This window comes from Lepidochelys olivacea (assembly GCF_965140295.1).
Source record: "Lepidochelys olivacea isolate rLepOli2 genome assembly, chromosome: 10".
In the NCBI taxonomy this organism is placed as follows: domain Eukaryota; kingdom Metazoa; phylum Chordata; order Testudines; family Cheloniidae; genus Lepidochelys; species Lepidochelys olivacea.
The window spans coordinates 9,602,361-9,619,204 of record NC_140420.1 but is presented as its reverse complement, the minus strand read 5'-3'; the positions used below and the strand labels follow the sequence as shown (position 1 = coordinate 9,619,204).

Genomic DNA, 16,844 nt, shown 5'->3' with positions numbered 1-16,844 from the left:
GTGCTTTGTGATCCAGGGAGGAAAGGTGCTATATAAATACAAGCCAACATCAGTCTCCATTAAATACATAACTGAGCCCCTAACTGCAAACAGTAGGGGTGTTCCAAGTCAAAACTGAAGTGGGTTAGCACAGCTGTGTCCGAACGCTTAGAACATTCCTACCCACAACATGCTTGGCTGTAGCTGGTACCAAGGTGGTCCTAAACATAACCATATAGCTTCTGTTAACTTTAAACACAACAGTGTGCTTCTTAGCAACACATTTCTTTCCCTGCTCTCATTGTTGTTGAAGACAATAACAAGGCAGGAGGCAATGAACTGGACCTGTTTTAAAATCAGTTTCACTCTTTATTTGAAATCTTTTACATGCCACAAATGCACATGAAAAATTGCACATTGAGAATGTGGTTCACTATTATGAACAAAGAGCGAGCTGTAAATACAAGTGTAAAACCAGTGCACAGATGGAGCTGTTAAAACTGAGTTTGTCAGTCATTTGCAAACCGGCTGCTTGGGTTCCTGGTGTCACTTAGCACATCACAGATTTTGGGAGTGGCTGCCTCCTCTAGCTTTCATGTTATTGGTGTAACATACGTCTTCACTCTCATTGTAATACAATTCTCTTACGGCAAGCTGAAACAACGGTTTCGGTTACAGTTACACCAAAAAAGTGGGTGTTACTTAGAGACCAACTGTTCCTTAAATGTCCTTTTTTTTTTTAATTTAACATTATGACAACAAAGTTTCACCCTCTGTTTATATAGGAGTGAATACAGGAGATTCTCAACAGAACAGGGACTTTACACTGACAAAACAACATTTCCCTAGCAGCCTTGGGCAGAGTTGCAGCTTCCACTTCAAAGGACAAACTTCAAAAACAAATCCGACGTCCTAATGGTTTTGTGCTACATTACTTAATTGTCATACAGCTAATTAGCAATGCCCGATTTCACATTCTCAGTACGGAGAAGTTGTTCACATAAGAGGGGCTACTTACAAAAAAAAATAAATAAAACAAGGCACCAAGCATCCAGACTCGGATGACAGTAACATAAAACGCTACACTTGAGCATTTACAAAGCTAAAATAAAAAACATTTAGTAATTAAACCTAAATTGATCGGCCTTCTTTCAGACCTAGGAGTTTTGAATTTCCATGAGGGGTGGGGTGGGGGGGATGTACACATGTATGTATATATATAGATAGATAGATAGATCTCGTTCATTGTAGATCTTTTACAATTCTAATTATTTCCCTATCACCAAGTAAGATCAGGATCAATAGATGGTACAAACTGACCCCTCTCCCCAAATGTCAGGGGGAAATAAAAGACCGAGGGAGAAGGAGAAGTGAGTGTCAGAGGTCAATGCCACTGAAAACAATAGATATTGATGTCTCCATTCATTTCAAAACAGCAGAAAGGTCAATGTCTCCCTTGCTTCATGTTTTATGGCTGAGATCCTGCTGCTAACAGCAACCATGTTAATAGCCAGGCCTCATCCATCCTTTTATCATTATTTCTAACCAGGTTAGCCATTTTGAAAATTCAAAGGAAGCTGGAAAGCAGCCGCCAAGGGAGGGAGAAGAGGGGAGCTGCCCTGGAAATTAATGGAAGAGATGTTTTTCATTAGTGACTGCATCTCCCCCTACCTGTGCTCTGCTTCATTCTGGTTTGTCCCTCGCTGCCCCCGAAAAAATGAAAAAGGCCTGAGGCAACGTCCCTTCACTATTAATCATTATTCCCTCTACAACATCCCAATCGGTTTCTATGGAAATGATTCTCCTGCTAGAGAGCCCTGGCTGCCTATGCATGTAATCGAACAGGGAGGCAGCCTACAGACCCTGCAATGGAGAGAGATTTTCCTCTGCAATAGCCAAGTCATGTTCACATTGCTCCTTTTACAGACTTATTCTCCTCCAGGTAAGAGTGAAAGGCTTTGGCTGTACACGGCATCAGCCAGGATCAGCGCTGGATTTAGTCTCCCATGAGCAGATCAGACAAACTACCGCACGACCTGGAGTATTAATTTTTTGGTAAATTAAGTATCGGGATTTTGTTTCTGAAGTTAGGAGACCCCACTGCAAAAGGTGAAAGGCTGGACCTACAAGGTGCTGAGCACCCGCAATTCTCATTGGGATAAACAAGAGTTGAGGGCTCTTGGCAAGCCCTATAGTAGCATTCATCTGCAAGACTTTCATCCCTTCCTCTCAATACGAGGAGAGCAATGGAGAATTCTTTTAGCCCATAGTCACTGGCAGTCATGGGGCAGCCCGCTGCCAGCAGCAGGATAAGTCCAGTAACAGACAGTTACAGAAGGTGACTGCCTACAGGAGTGTTAGTAGTATATGGTTCATGTGGTCTTTCACTGGGAATGGATATGTTCAACAGCAGTTTCCATTGTTGGGAAGCTCCCCAATGCCCTTTTTATTCTGTGTTTTTAACTCTGTCACCTGAGACAATCAGGATATTGATACTGGGATTGCAGCTGGCAGCACCAGGGATCTGCTCCACATCGGGCCACGTAAGGAAACTCAAGACAGCTGCTATAATTCATCCCATTTCCCCCCTCCTTCTAAATTAGCACTGTCCTCAGTTGTTTGTCCTCCAAGACAGACAACACTTTAGGAGCTTTACAATAGCCTAGTGTGAGCTGGGAGCCAGATGAGGGACTTGAGGCACAGAGAGGTTCAACAACTTGCCCAAGGTCACACAATAAGCAAGTGGCAGAGAGGAAACTGAAAACCAGCTCCCAGTCTGATTCTCCAGCCAACAGATCAAGCTGTCTCAATTCTCTTTAATCTCTTTCCTTACCGCTGATGTGCCATGCTGCATGGTGACAGGTTAGCATCACTCCCTGCGCTCGGGAAACCTGATGATGTGACGTATTGTTGCTGTACCGTGGGTGGGTGGGAGGGTTTTAAACAAGGTGCCAAAAGAGAGCCCAAACTGAGCTTTGCCAAAAGGCAGAGGAGGAGACCCTAACAGGATTACATCCTCTTTAAGGTGCCTTTTTCCGACTCAGGTGATATTTGGTCCAGTCAGCTTCTCCTTACCAAAAAATAAAACCACTTTAAAAAAAGCCTAGAACCCACCAGGCAGCAGGAATGGAAAGCCACTTTGTTAAACATGTTTTGGCATCAATGATCCTGTGACTGTAACTCTTAATTTAACTTTAGCATCCGATCCAGTTAGCGTCAAAATGCATCCATCCAAACACGTGCAAAGAACGGGAGTTTTTGGCCAGCCCAGTGTGTTTGCTAGCAATGGAGCCCACTGCCAGAGGAGCGGTCAGAGTTCTGATCGAAAAACTGGTGCTCCTTCCCTGGCCAGCTGCGGCAGCCAGTGGGAAGCGCACCTGATGTAGTTCAGGGTGCTCAAGAGAACGGGGTCAGTCAGAAGATCGTCCCATCCAGACTTCCACAGATGGCAGGGAAGGATTTTTGCAGTGGAGGGGATGGAGAGGAAAGAAAAAAAGGGCATTTTGTATCAAAGAAAAACTGAAAACAAGGACGACAAAAAGTCCTCCCCAAAAACTGCACATGGAACCTTAATGCTGACTATGCTTTGAATCCTTTATACTTCTCTGCTCAGAACATATGGTGCTACGTTTAATAGCCCAGCACTGCCAATTGGGGACTATTAGGGTGGGTTCTTTTCCCAGTGTAAACGTTGCAGAATATAAATTGTAATTAACACCGATGCCAAAATAGCACTTAGAGAAAATAAGCACATTATTAACATCTGGTGACTCCTGCCTGGAGTGCAGAAGCAGTGGAAATTCTCACTCGCAGTCAGGAGGATCTGTAGTAGGGATGCAGAGCACGGTCCCACTGTTTGGGGATGGGGATTCTTTTCAGTCCCTTTAGCACAATCTGAGGTGCGAGTGGTTGGCCTTTCCTAGCCCTTATTGTGAACGTTACGGTTCACATTAAGAACCCAGACCTGCTCACGTGAATACAGATGTCTAAGAATCATGCCACAGGCAATACAATAATGGTTGTATACATACTTGATAAAGGGATCCACTCCCATTTTACCTAGAGGTAAGAAAGAGTACAGCATCTCTTTACAAAGGAACTGACCCACATGAAGCATATCTTATCACACCAACACAGTCTTTAAAAGAAAGGACTAGGAAAAGCATTGACCTACTAGAACACACCTTTTTGAACAACAGAGCCAGATCTGAATCGATTTTTTTCAGCAGATATCACAGAAATCAGATCCTTCCGGCAGGGAGAAAATGGGAGCTGGAAGTTTCCTTGTGACTAGAATCCATTGAGCCATCTCTGAACGGTGCCCCATTGCTTGTTAGAAAGAGAAATCCCTGCTCAAGTGCAAAAGCGTTCTTACCTATAGCATTCAGGCACCACACTATGCACTACTTGAGGACGTTGTTTATTGGCTAGGATAGTTCCCATTATGGACTGAATAGCAGAGGACTGTCTCCAGACCTGTAACCACTCAGCTTTCCCTCTGCTCCACGCTGAAGTTGCTAGGATTCAGGAGGAAAAGAAATGCAGCTTTAGTGATGCTTCAATATCTCCTCATTGCCTAACCCCCATAATCTGTGTTGGAGAAGGGATCTACTCAGCAACTGCACAGAGTGGCATCACCTGGACAAAGCAGTAACTTATTTTCCTCCCCCCCCTCCCCCCCAAAAAAAGTACAACTGATTTGTGAGGGAGAAAGGAGCCCAGCCTGACAAAGAAAGGGGCTCGACGAAGCCACAGATACAAGAAGAGGTTGGAAGAGAGAGACAGGATTCTGGAGATAACTAGATAGAAAACAGAGGTAGGACCCCAGTGAAGGGGTAACAGCTACCTACTGACCCACCCATGCTTAATGGAAACCTCCCACAAGTCAGGGATATTTTGGAAACCTAGTTTAGTTCTGAAGCACCTCCTCCAGCGGCCCAGCTGTGAGGGCTCTGGCTAAAGCTGCTGAAATGCTACAGGGCACCTGCTTCACGTAAAAGCATAAAACACATCTGCTTATTTATTTAATAGCTACAAGACTAGCAGCTTACACTCCCACACCCTTGCTAGCCAATCCGTCCCGTGGGAAGGGAAAGGAAAGGAGAGCTTCGATCTGGAAGTCCCACTCAGTGAAGGGGCTGCTGAAAAGTAAGTGTACAGAAAGATAAGGCAAAAATTAACAACTTGATGCTCTTAAAGGTAAGGGTGAGCTCTAAAGCAAAGCAGAGTACAAATGTGCTCATATGGATTAATCTGGTAATATGCAGTCTCACTCTTAATAAATGGCTAATGCTGAGAAAGCATCAATGAGCACACATGTAGTTATGTCCTATTTGTACACATATGGGTTGCATCAGGCTGGCCCATGATTTAATGCGTCGGACAGGATAAACAAGTCTGGAAATTCTTAAGCAGTGGGAAGGGGACTAGAGAATAGTGTCTGAAACCTGCATAAAGATGTATTCTGCGATCCAATCCACCCTTTGAAACCAGGATGTTTTTGACACCGTTCCCAGTAACCTCTGCTTATGAAACTATGGCACTGCTGTAGGAAACACTGACTAGCTGATTCTGTGATGTCACCCACAGAAGTACTGAGTTCCCAAGCAGTGAGGTCACAGCACAGCTGTTTAGCATACCACTGGATAGAAACTGTTCAGACTCAAATGGATAACCTCTAAGGAAAAGATCAGCCCCACATTTGACCATGGAATATTCCACTTCAAGGGAAATCCTACCACCACCCAGAACGTTTGTACTAAATACGTGCACTTTGGCTTTTGGCACTGCGATTTGACACTTTAGAAAGTGCTAGATCAATAAGGCACTCTGAAAAGTGATCCAGCCCACTACAAATTCTTAAGGACATTCAGTAGAGCAGGCAAGTCTTATGAAGTTACCCTTTGAAAACGCTCCATATAATCTCTGAAATTAGTGTGTGCTCATCCACATGATTTGGGGATAGAGCTGTCCACTAGGCTCCCACCTACACTGAAAGTTGGAACGGTGTTCTAACGTCTCTAGACCACCGCTGATTTATTTATTATTTTTAGGGTAGATGGGATTCAGGTTGGAGATTTGGTAACACGGAGTTTGTGAAATCTAGAGGAGAAACTCTAGACACAAATGAGGAATTCTTCCCCACAAGCCAAACGGTCCAAACACTAACAGCAAGAAGAATGTAGCAATGGGCTTGAAAGGTTAACAATCATGATTTGCTACTGGGGTGGGGGGGTGGGGGGAACAAACCTGAGGTACTTCTCTCAAAAGATAATACCCTGAAATACTTCTCATCACACGTGCGTAACTATGTACACACATCTATAATAAGAGCTATGATGCATTTCATTCGAGCAATACACCTTTGTGCCCATTGTAACTGAGGGACACTAACTCACACAGAATCAGGCCCTCTACTTTGCCATTAATAACAGACTCAAGCAAAGAATGATCACTGAGGAAACAACAGCACATACCACCAAAGTACACAGGACCCCTACAGAAATATATCAAGCAACAAGGGGAGAAGGGTAAGAAAGGGAGCATTCTTTAAGTTGGTTTCTCTTACCTTTAACTAATATAAAGTAAAAGAGGAATTCATTATTAACCACAAGGAAATCCCCATATGGTTCCAAAAGGCTTTGATATTGTATATTCTTGTGCAAGGTCTGTTTGCCCACCGCAATGTTTGCCCAGGCTCTTTTGCTTTTCGATTGCACTGATTTAAAGTGATTGTACGGCATCCCATAAGGCGGCCATAAGCTCAAGAAGGGGGATCCAGGCCAATAAGAAGCTGTTGCACACATTCATCCCGACTGTTCTACGTGTGCTATGGCATAATCACCACCACAGGTTTGGAGGTTCCTCAGCCACTCTGCTTTTAAACAAGGTAATTTCATCCAAGTGCATCATGGGGACATCTCTGATGACCTCCGTCAAGTCCTCATGTAGTAGAGGGAAAATGATGACATTTAATGCAGGGCGGTCTGCCTGGAAACTAAATCAGATACAAGTTATTAGCCAAGGAGAAATGCTAGTTCTGCAACAAGAGAAAAAACTTGCACGGGTAGAGTAGGAGGCGGCAGAGGGGGAAGGGGAGTCTTGCCGAGACAGGAAATCAAGTTTTCCCACCTGTGTGGGACTTTATTACCTTGCAGTGGGTCCATGTGGCTAATTTAGGAAGCATCGGAAAGGAGTCCTGATCCAAAATGGAGATTGGGAACCACAACATGGAGCTCTTACAAGAGGAGGAAAGGATCCTCAGAACTTTGAATGAGAGATTCCTTAGCTGAGTAAGATGCTGGTGGGTAGCCACTTAAGCTCTCACTAACAATGGCAGGTTGTACGGCCTGCAAAATCCGGACTAAATTGTCTGGGATTTGCCCTAGGACTGGGCCTGGGATTATCACTGAAGGGTCAGTTGTACAGCACATGGAGGACAAACGCTGCGGTCAGAGAAAAAGGAAAGCTCTACTACTGCAGATACTCAATGTTTATCCACGTTAGAATAACACACTGGCAAGTGTCATTTTTAATAAAAGTCACAACAGCCTGTGACAGATACACACAGTTCCAGTCCTGAGGAAACCCAAAAGCAAACAGCCACATTTGCCACTAGAATTTTGGTTTACTATCTTTTTAAATCTATTAGCCCTTTACCTCCACTGCTTTCTACACCAATCTTTTTAGCCCCAGCCCCTTCTGCTCCTAATTTTTTTGCCACCTCGTTCAGCAGACGTTGAGCATCACAGACCTTTCGATGGAGAGCAGACTGGTGTGACAACAGGAGAGACAGGGGCAGCAGGGTTGTAATTACAGAGCAGGAAAAACAGCAGAAGTTAAATCCATATGCAATATTTTTGAAATGAAAGCAGGCCCAGATAGCAAGTACTATGCATGACAGCAACCCAGAGAAGTAACAGAAGAACACAGATATTGGGGGGAAAGGGAGGACAGATTACAGGGTAAGAGAAGACCATCAGAATGAGGACAGGTAAGTCTTTTAGCATTGATTGGCTGATTGAGTAGAGCCATGTCTAGGCTGCTGTTATTAGAATAGACATGCAACCATATCTTAAAACACATGGGTTATTGCTATAACCCTGCTAGCAATCTCCCTGAGCAGTGCGTCCAGAGTTTATTCCTTAACTGTTACAGGGTAGGCTGGATCCACGTTAGAACATAAACCCACTAAGGCAGAGCCTAGTTTGACATTCAGCCTGTGAATCATGTGTCTGAACTGTAGTGCTGTCCGCTGTAGACCAAGATTATTGTCTACACAATTCTGAGCACACCCATCACGCTAAAATAATTATCCATATCATGGTGATACAGGGCTGCAGGAGTGATCGTAAGTTCAGGTGCTAGAATCCCACATGAAACTTCAGAGTAATTGTTCCTGATTAAAGATTAATGCTGGCAGATATATCATGCTGCAGTTCGATCCACAAGAGGCTCGCATTTCTCTCTGGGTGACGGACCTAAGGAGCACCTCCCACAAACGCATTAGTGCTTCCTTCCATGCCAACTCTTACGCGCGGAAACTTGTCCCGAAACAAATCCATAAACCCGTCACTCTTGCCTCCAATTCCCATCTCAGGACCTATTTCTGCAGCAATGCTTGCAAGAAATTAGCCAACAAATAATGGCTAGGCGAAAGGCAATTGGGTAAAGTTGGTATTTACGTAATTTGAACTCTAGAATATAGCAAACATATTGGATATTCTCTCCCCCCCTCAGCTCTTCATACGGTAGTCATTTAAGGCCCACAATCCTGCTGAAGAAGGAACCATGTTAATAACCTCACTCCCTCCCCCCCACATCACAAGTTCACTGGGACTCAGTGCAGGGGTCCACCCACCCAGGCAGATCTCTTTTTAGGACTGGTGCCTTAGATTGTAAGTTCTTCATGGCGGAAAAAAAAAATCAAAATCTCCTATTTCTGTGTTTGTACAGCATCCAGCATAGCAAAGCCCCAATCTCAGTTGAGGTCTCTGGATGCCACCGTACCACCACACAAACGACAAACTATATTTATACATTAGTTAAAAAGTGGGACTCAAACCAAGTTTACACAATTTGCCTCAGAGTACTGGAAAAATACACATTAAATATGCCTTCCAAGAAGCCGGATTTATGGAAATATTTTTTGAAGAGCTTTGAACTTGATCTGCAGCAAAAAAAGCCAAAATATGCCTTTGAATTTTGTGATTTGTATTTTTTTAAAACTGGAAACTGTATGTTGCTCTGAAACTTATAAATTGCCTACCACAGCCAGTTTATGCCTGCGAATTCTTTCCATGTTCGATTTGCACAATTTAAAATGAAACGCACATTGTTTACCATTATTCTCAGCAATGTGTGCGTGCAAAGCCGCTACTTTAGCTGCAAATTTCAAAACAACTTTTAACGAGCTGCTGTCACAATGCTAAAATGGGATTAGCATTTCCCAAAAGCAGACTCCTCTACAGATGCTGTATGTATGTTCCTTCAGTCCTCTGCCGGAAGGCAATTCCATTCTTCATACACCTGTCCAGGTGGGCTAGATTAAGTGAACAGCACTTAGTTCTAGCACTAAAAGACCCCAGGCATGGGGTGGAGAAGGGGAAGAGATTGAGTTAATGAGTTGCAGCATAGCTGCTGTAATCTTCTTGAAGATTCTTCCCTCACTCCACACTTGGATGAATTTCAAACTGGATCTACCTCTGAAAGTCTATGGTGTGGTTAGTGAAAACCTGTCAGATGGAGGGAGACGTGGATTTGGGGAGACAAAAGAATTGCAGCTCCAGACTTGAATCCCTGTTCTATTCCAAGGAAAACAAGCCAAAAATTGTGAATGTTGCTTGCTTTCTCCTACAAATCAATCTCCAAACTAGACTCATCATGATTAATTACATGAAAGTAAGTTTTCTATGCAATTGACTAGCTGGCTCTTTAATATTTATCCTTGGGAGGGGCGGGGGGGAAATCTCTGGGATAACAAAGAAAAGGACAAGCTTTCCATAGCAGCCTCTGATCCAGTATACTTAGCCTCAAACCAACAAGAGCTCAGTAGCACTTTACGCAAAAGCAGGTTTCTGAAGATTATGTAAATTTGGATGTGAACATCTGCAATTGGCTATAGTCATCCCTGGAGCTCGAAAATGGACACACCGATTGTGATGCAGGGCACACTTCAAATTCATTCTGGCATTAGCAAAAGCAGTACCCTTGCCTTCCTATCCCGTCCTTTAATTACACCTAATGTACTGAAAAAGGCTGTTAGCCAAAAAGGGTTAATGGAGCTTTGTTGCCTGCCCCAAAATTATGTCAGAGCGAGTGTGGACTGGGCACAGTAAGAGTATTTTCAAAGGAACAGTCTGGTAAATAACCTACACTACAATCTCAATTATTTCCAACTGGCACGGCAGGATCCAATATGTAGGTCATGGACAAAGTCAAAAAGGAAGGAAAAGTTGAAAGCAAATCTGTACTTCAATCAGATTTCCTTGATTTTCTGCAGGACAAAAGAGTCACTAGGCTGAATTCATTATCTCATGGCAAACACCCATAGATGTGTTGTCAGATGTACTTTTAAAGTGGAAACAGAATGAGCCCCTTAAACTCCACCTACTAAAGTTGCATAGAAAGGACAGCTGAGAACAAGCGAAGTTTAGCAAAGATTATGCAACACTAGGGCACAGATTATTAAAACCTCAATTTAGTTATTTGCATCGCAGTAGCTCCCAGAGACTGTCATTAGGAAAAAGGCCCCAATGCGGTAGGCACTGTGCCAACTTATTTTCTCTTGGTTATAAGGAGGAACTTTGAAGGGACTTGGTGACATCCTGCATTGAAACAAATCTCCCAGAGACCTCCAGAGGAATATAACAAAGGTTCTGTATGTTACACATCTTCTGAATTTGGCACATCACTTCACACATGCCAGTAAGTAGGTGTAAGGGCAGCTAAGCTGGTATAACTTACACAACGAGGGGATGGAGGAGAGGTGTGTAGCGGAGAGGTGTGTAGCACGAAAAGCAGCTAAAGGACGACTCCTCTAGCTCCTCTGCTAGAAGATTATGGCAGGATCCATGAATCCACAAATTCAGGACCTGGGCTACGGGGGTCACGAAGACACCAAATTTAAATCCATGGGGCGGGGGGAGGGAGAGGATACCATCTAGGAGTTTTGGGACCCTACATGGAGACTAGGGAGGAAGAAGTACTGGTAGGGAGCCAGGAATGCCATGATTTGGGGGGAGCACGGTACCCTTTAGTTGAACTGGATCCAGTCTCCATTTAGAATTAATCCACTATTCTTCCAATCCTACCACGCTCTGGTTTACCTTCTGCCAGCCTCTCAGTGTGTAAATTATACAATCTTAGACTCCTTTACACCCACTTACCATTTTGTAATAGCACTTACACATCACTTCTAACTTTGGAGCATTACTTCAGAAAGCAGCTAATTAACCAGGAAAGGGGAATTCAGTACAACTCAAATTTTGCCCCATATCTGGTCATATCAATTTGTTTCAGCCACACGTGTACATATGTGCAGGCTGTTTCATCTTAAACCAGAAACTCCAGCAGTTTTGTTTTCACTGGAAGAGACACTTGTGATTTAAATGTCGGGCTGAAGCCTATAAGCGATGCCAGGGCTTGAAATCCCCTTCCCTGATGCGCGGCATGGCAGAAGCTACAAAGAAAACATGAGCAGCAGGGCATTCATAGTGGATTAATTTAGTATTAAAAAAGATTGCAAGCCAGAGTGGTAGACAGGTCATCTTAAGTGGCATGACATATATGCATTTTTCTCCTCCTTCCAATCACACCAAGCATACATACCATTAGGGTCTGCTGCTTGGGTCCTTTCCAGCACATTCCACTGGCACTAGGAAATGTCAATCGTCATATCCTGCTATGACAGTCTCCAAAACAAACATGCACTCATGCGCACACACATCTCCCTACCCCAATAACTTCTATGGGGCTAATTTCCATCCGTACCAAAGCTCTGGCTCCCTGGAACATGCTGGTATAATTATCCCCAAGGTGCCTTCTTTCATGAGACAGAGAGCTCCATTTACATCTACCTGTCCTTCACCGAGTCTCCCGAGAGGGGTACAAAGCTGGTTTGTAGCCACTGTAAAGTGGGCCAATTCCCCCGTGCCATTCTTGCTGTGGACCCTTTGGAATATCAATGATTAGCAGACTCCAGTTCATAACCCCAGAGCAGGAGTTGCAGTCAAGAGCTTCACAGGAAAGCAAGATTCTTGGGTTCATTAAAATACCCACAATTTGTTCATATTCAGCAAAACCAGCCACATTTACAGTACAGCTCTGTTTTGAAAGCGCTTTCTGGTAGCCGGGTCTCTTCATCCCCACATCTGCTATGACCGAGCTGTCCCCAATAGCATCCTAAGGAACCCCATAATTTCCCTCATTTTAAGACTCAACTACAGCCTCCAAACTCTGACCAATGGGTGTGGACAGGACTCTTTGGAAGCCAGTCAAGTAATGACAAGCCAGATTATCCTGCTGCTTGTCCCTAGGTTTCAGTGACACAATGTCATTTCCCAGCAGGGAAAGGATAGTGTTGTGGGTAGGAAACGTGAACAGGGAGTGAGATCTGTCACACTCCCTGTCTGAGCATGGGCAAATTACTTCATCTCTCTGTGCCTAGGTTTCTCCATCTGTAAAATGGGGATGATACATCACTAACTCCACATGGGTGCCATGAGGCTTAACAATAGAGTGCTTTGAGATTCTGGGGTATTGAAGAAGTGGAAGTTACTATGCCCACTGAGCTGCAGACCAAGCAGTCAAACATGAGTGGGCAGTGGAGATTAAGAGACGAGAACCAAAGGAAAGATGCCAGCGCACCCCGCACAAGTCCTAGAGCTGCACTCTGCCAGAAGAAGCTGAAACGCATTGGGAAGTTTTTTCTTAACATCTTCCGCAGATTAAGATGTTATTGCAATAGCTGCTCAATTAAGTGCATTTCCTACTTTGGAAACACATTAAAGCTATGTTTCTGTTCAAACCTCTTCATACCCACGTTCATGTATGCAAAGAGGCACCAGGGCACAGATTCCACTAGGACTGCATAGCCAGGAGAAAGTAAGAGATCATGCTGCACAGGCCACAGGGCTATAGATCTATTTGAGGAAGACTGTGTCCAGACCACGCAATCCTCTAACACTTCCCCAACTGAGTACCCGCCACAGCATGCATACAAGTAATTAGGAGGAGTGGTGCAGGCTAACAACAGGAATGCAGCCAGAAAGGGGATAGATGGGTGGCCCCCAAAAAGAAAACATTAAAATGCCATCAGGGATGCACCTACAAATCAGATCAGCTTGCCCATAGAGGTGTATCCATATCTGGCCCATGTCGAAGCTAGGCAGTACTAATGATGCCCAGAATACAGTCAAATTTCACCAAGCACTCCAACAGGTAACGTAAGTGGACAAGGATGCAGTTTATTATTAATTCAGTCTCAGACAGGATGATTCAGGGGTTTCTAAGAGCAGGAAACAAACAGATAATGAAAGCTGGAACAAGGTTTGAATGATTCACTATGCCAGTCTAGCGATACATTAAGCCTTCTTGCAATCAGAGTCAGAGACTGAGTCCACAATATACTTAGGCTAGTGAAGTGGGTTTGGCAGCTAACGTGCCAACACTGGGTTCACAAAGAACAGCAGTGTACTAGGGGGTCGTTTCTCAAGGTCAGAAAGAAGTGGAGAGAAGAGAAGGCAAAGACTCAGCTTTCAATCTAGCATAAGCCATAGGCAGTAATACCCGCTCTTTGCAATGTCAAGGTAATCGCTAACATCCAGGTGGGCAGCATAGAAGAGAATGGTGGAGAATTTTGCAGAATACACAAGGAAGATTTGTAATTTTGCACTAGCTTCTCACCCTCACAGGATTTCACACACCCCCCCCCCCGAGCTTTAGCTCTGCAAGTCAGAGGTAACATCCATAGGAGCCATTCAGAGTTTGAACCAAAATTGGAACTGAGCATCATGCGGAATAAGAATCCACTGGGTCAAAAAAGTGCATTCACTAGAAAGAGGTTGACCAATTGGGACTTTCAGAGAACAGCTACAATGATTAATGGGGTGGAGGGACTGACATCTGAGGAAAGTGAGAATTAAATAGTCATAAGCTAGACTAAATGACAACTAAGGAGAGTCAGGGGGAGGGGAATTGGGTAAACATTTTAAGGGTGTAACCGTCAACATAGGAGAAAGTATTTAGGAGGATCCAAGAGTTTAGGGTTAGAAAAGGATGAAAGTGAGCAGAGGAACACTTAGGCTAAATACTAGAAAAGTTTCCTAACAGGGAGGTCTAATCAGACTGTGGAATAGCCATGCCAGGGAAGTGGTAGGAGTCCTATTGCCGAAGTCCATTCAAACTAGACACGGCACTCCATTTACAATGCTGGGAAGAACCCTACACTGGCATGGGGTTGGAAAAGGTGACTTGGTACTTCTTTTCCTCCTCTCTCCCCAGTCTCCGGTTCCTAGGATTCACAATTGGGGCTGGGAACAGTGGTGGCTAGAGGAATAGAATTGTGGAGTCAGTCACTTTGCAGCATTGGTGTACTACTAAACACAACATTTTAAATGCACAAAGCACTGCATAAACAATCTTCAACACCTCTATGGAGGCAGGTAACCAATACAGATGGAAAAACAGAGGGAGAGAGGCTGACTTGTCCCAGACCAACAGCAAGACAGTTATATAGCCAGGACTGGAAAACAGGAGTGTCTGGCTCCCAGTCCTGCATCAGTCTCCCGGACCACCTTGTAACTAATGCTGCTAGAGTAGCTGGCCACTCCCTCGCTAGCCAGCAGACTTCAATAGTCGCAGCAAGTATAGGGTACTACAGTAATGCATTCTCGAGACAAATAACTGTACCAGGCAGTGCAATCACCACCCTTCATCACATACCTCTTCAAAACACTGCAGTTAGTCTGAAACCACAAGCTGTCCAGCTCTGATCTGACATCTCAGTCTTAACTTAATGATCTCATTACTATAAATATCATAACTCTAATGTATTCCTTGATGTTTTAGCTTTATATTCCAAAAATCCTCAATGATACTTCTCTCTGATAAAGGCCTTTTTAATCGCTGAGATATAGTTGCCTTTCCATTCTATTTCTATGGTGTTTTGTCAGGGACTTTTCAGAGATTTCTACTATTTAGTATTGAAGCGTGGCTGAAAATTGCTGCAGTGATAGGTGCTATAGGTGTAATATTCTAAAGACTGAGTATTACCAGTTGCAAATGATTAAAAATAAACTGGGGGGAAAAAGTCTCTGGAGCCAGTAAGACATTTGCCAAACATTTAATACCACACCTCTTTCTGCAATCCATTCTTTCGCTGGTAAACTCCGCAGGAAAAGGAACTTCTCTTCCGCATTTGTGAAGTACCATGCCCATTAATGGCGCCATGTAGAAATACTATGCAAAAGTGATTTGAATTCCATCCTTTTCTGCAAGATTTCTGGGGTGAAGAACTACATGGCCCGCAACACACAAAAAAGTCAACATTGGTGGTAGATCTACTATATACCACAGCTCTATCTAGTGGAGCTTTATGAGAACTACAATTCAAAAATCTACTCTGTGAAAGCAGCTTGGAGAAGAAAGCAATGTCCTAACGCTATGGAAGTGTCTGGCTGGAATAGGATTTGACACACTGGCTATATATAACTATTTTTAAAATCTACAGCAGGAGTTAGTAAAACAAATCCCAGAAGGAAGCATTTAATTTTGCCACCCGAGGAAACTTTCTTGCTCAACAGAATTAGTCAGACTGGAATCTAAAACCGTCATGCTCCATATTCATGAAACATAATATTTACAGTACGGTTCTAGAATTAACACGTGGAGCAGTGTTAATGGAACGCCTACTTAAGTAAATGTAATGCCCATCTGGACTGAAATATTTCAAAAGTGTATTTCTGGTTGTGGTAATGTGCAAATCTAAAAAGGAAACAGCAGTATTCTCATTCGCTCCATTTTTAGCTAGGTACTCAGATGATCGCCATCACCAAAGAATCTGGGCCTCCCACAATCTTTTTATATATTTATTCTCACAACATTCCATGAGGTAAGGCAAAGCCACGATCCCGGTTTCACAGATGGGGAATGAAGACACAGAGATACTAAGTGATTTATCCAAGCACACACAGAAAGTCTGTGGCAGCACCGGGAACTGAACCTGGGTTTCCCAAGTCCCAAATTAATGCTCTAATTAATCTCTTCCTTTCCTAAGAGGGACTCGTGTGCTTGGACAACATGAGAAGTGAATGATACAACACCCCTCTTCCCCCATCCAACCCCAAATGCCAACAAACATATTTACTTACAGTGATATAGTTAGTCTCCTCTGCAGTTCAGAGGGGAATGTGGCCTTGTCATCCTGTTTGCTGAACTATCGGGGGGGGGGGGGCTCCGTATCAGTTCTACAATCTCTACTGTGTGCCAATGCAGTGGACACAACATTATATCAGAGGCATCTGGAGGAAAAGGTGACCACCACAGCCAACACATGGATAGCAAACAGGAGAGGGAAGCTGGAACTGAATACCACAAACATACCAATGTTTAAAAGCTCACAAATATGCATCTACATTAGAGACTGAAATAAACTACATGCAAAGAGACCATTAACACTCAGCTACCAACTGGGACAACTATACTTCTGAAGCTGGCTACACGCCAACATTTACACAAAACCTTCCAGTTATAAAGTTGTCAAGAGTCCGGACCCAATATATTCCACAGCCATGGAAGGCACCCCCTACCACAGAGCTGTGCTCCAAAATTTAAGTTTTCGTTTAAAATAAAAATGGTTTCTACCC

At 43.7% G+C, this 16,844-nt stretch overlaps 1 protein-coding gene across 1 annotated transcript in view; it reads right to left on the bottom strand.

Annotated features, from left to right (window-relative positions):
- Positions 1 to 356: 356 nt before the first annotated feature.
- FBXL18 (F-box and leucine rich repeat protein 18) overlaps positions 357 to 16,844 on the bottom strand; it is a 29,923-nt gene continuing 13,435 nt past the window's right edge. The window contains exons 5-6 of the mRNA XM_084640517.1: positions 6,548 to 6,976; positions 357 to 4,496 (exon numbers count right to left, since the gene is read on the bottom strand). Coding sequence (XP_084496643.1) covers positions 6,820 to 6,976 — 157 coding nt within the window. The 3' untranslated portion in view covers positions 357 to 4,496; positions 6,548 to 6,819. The remainder of the gene's footprint in view (positions 4,497 to 6,547; positions 6,977 to 16,844) is intronic.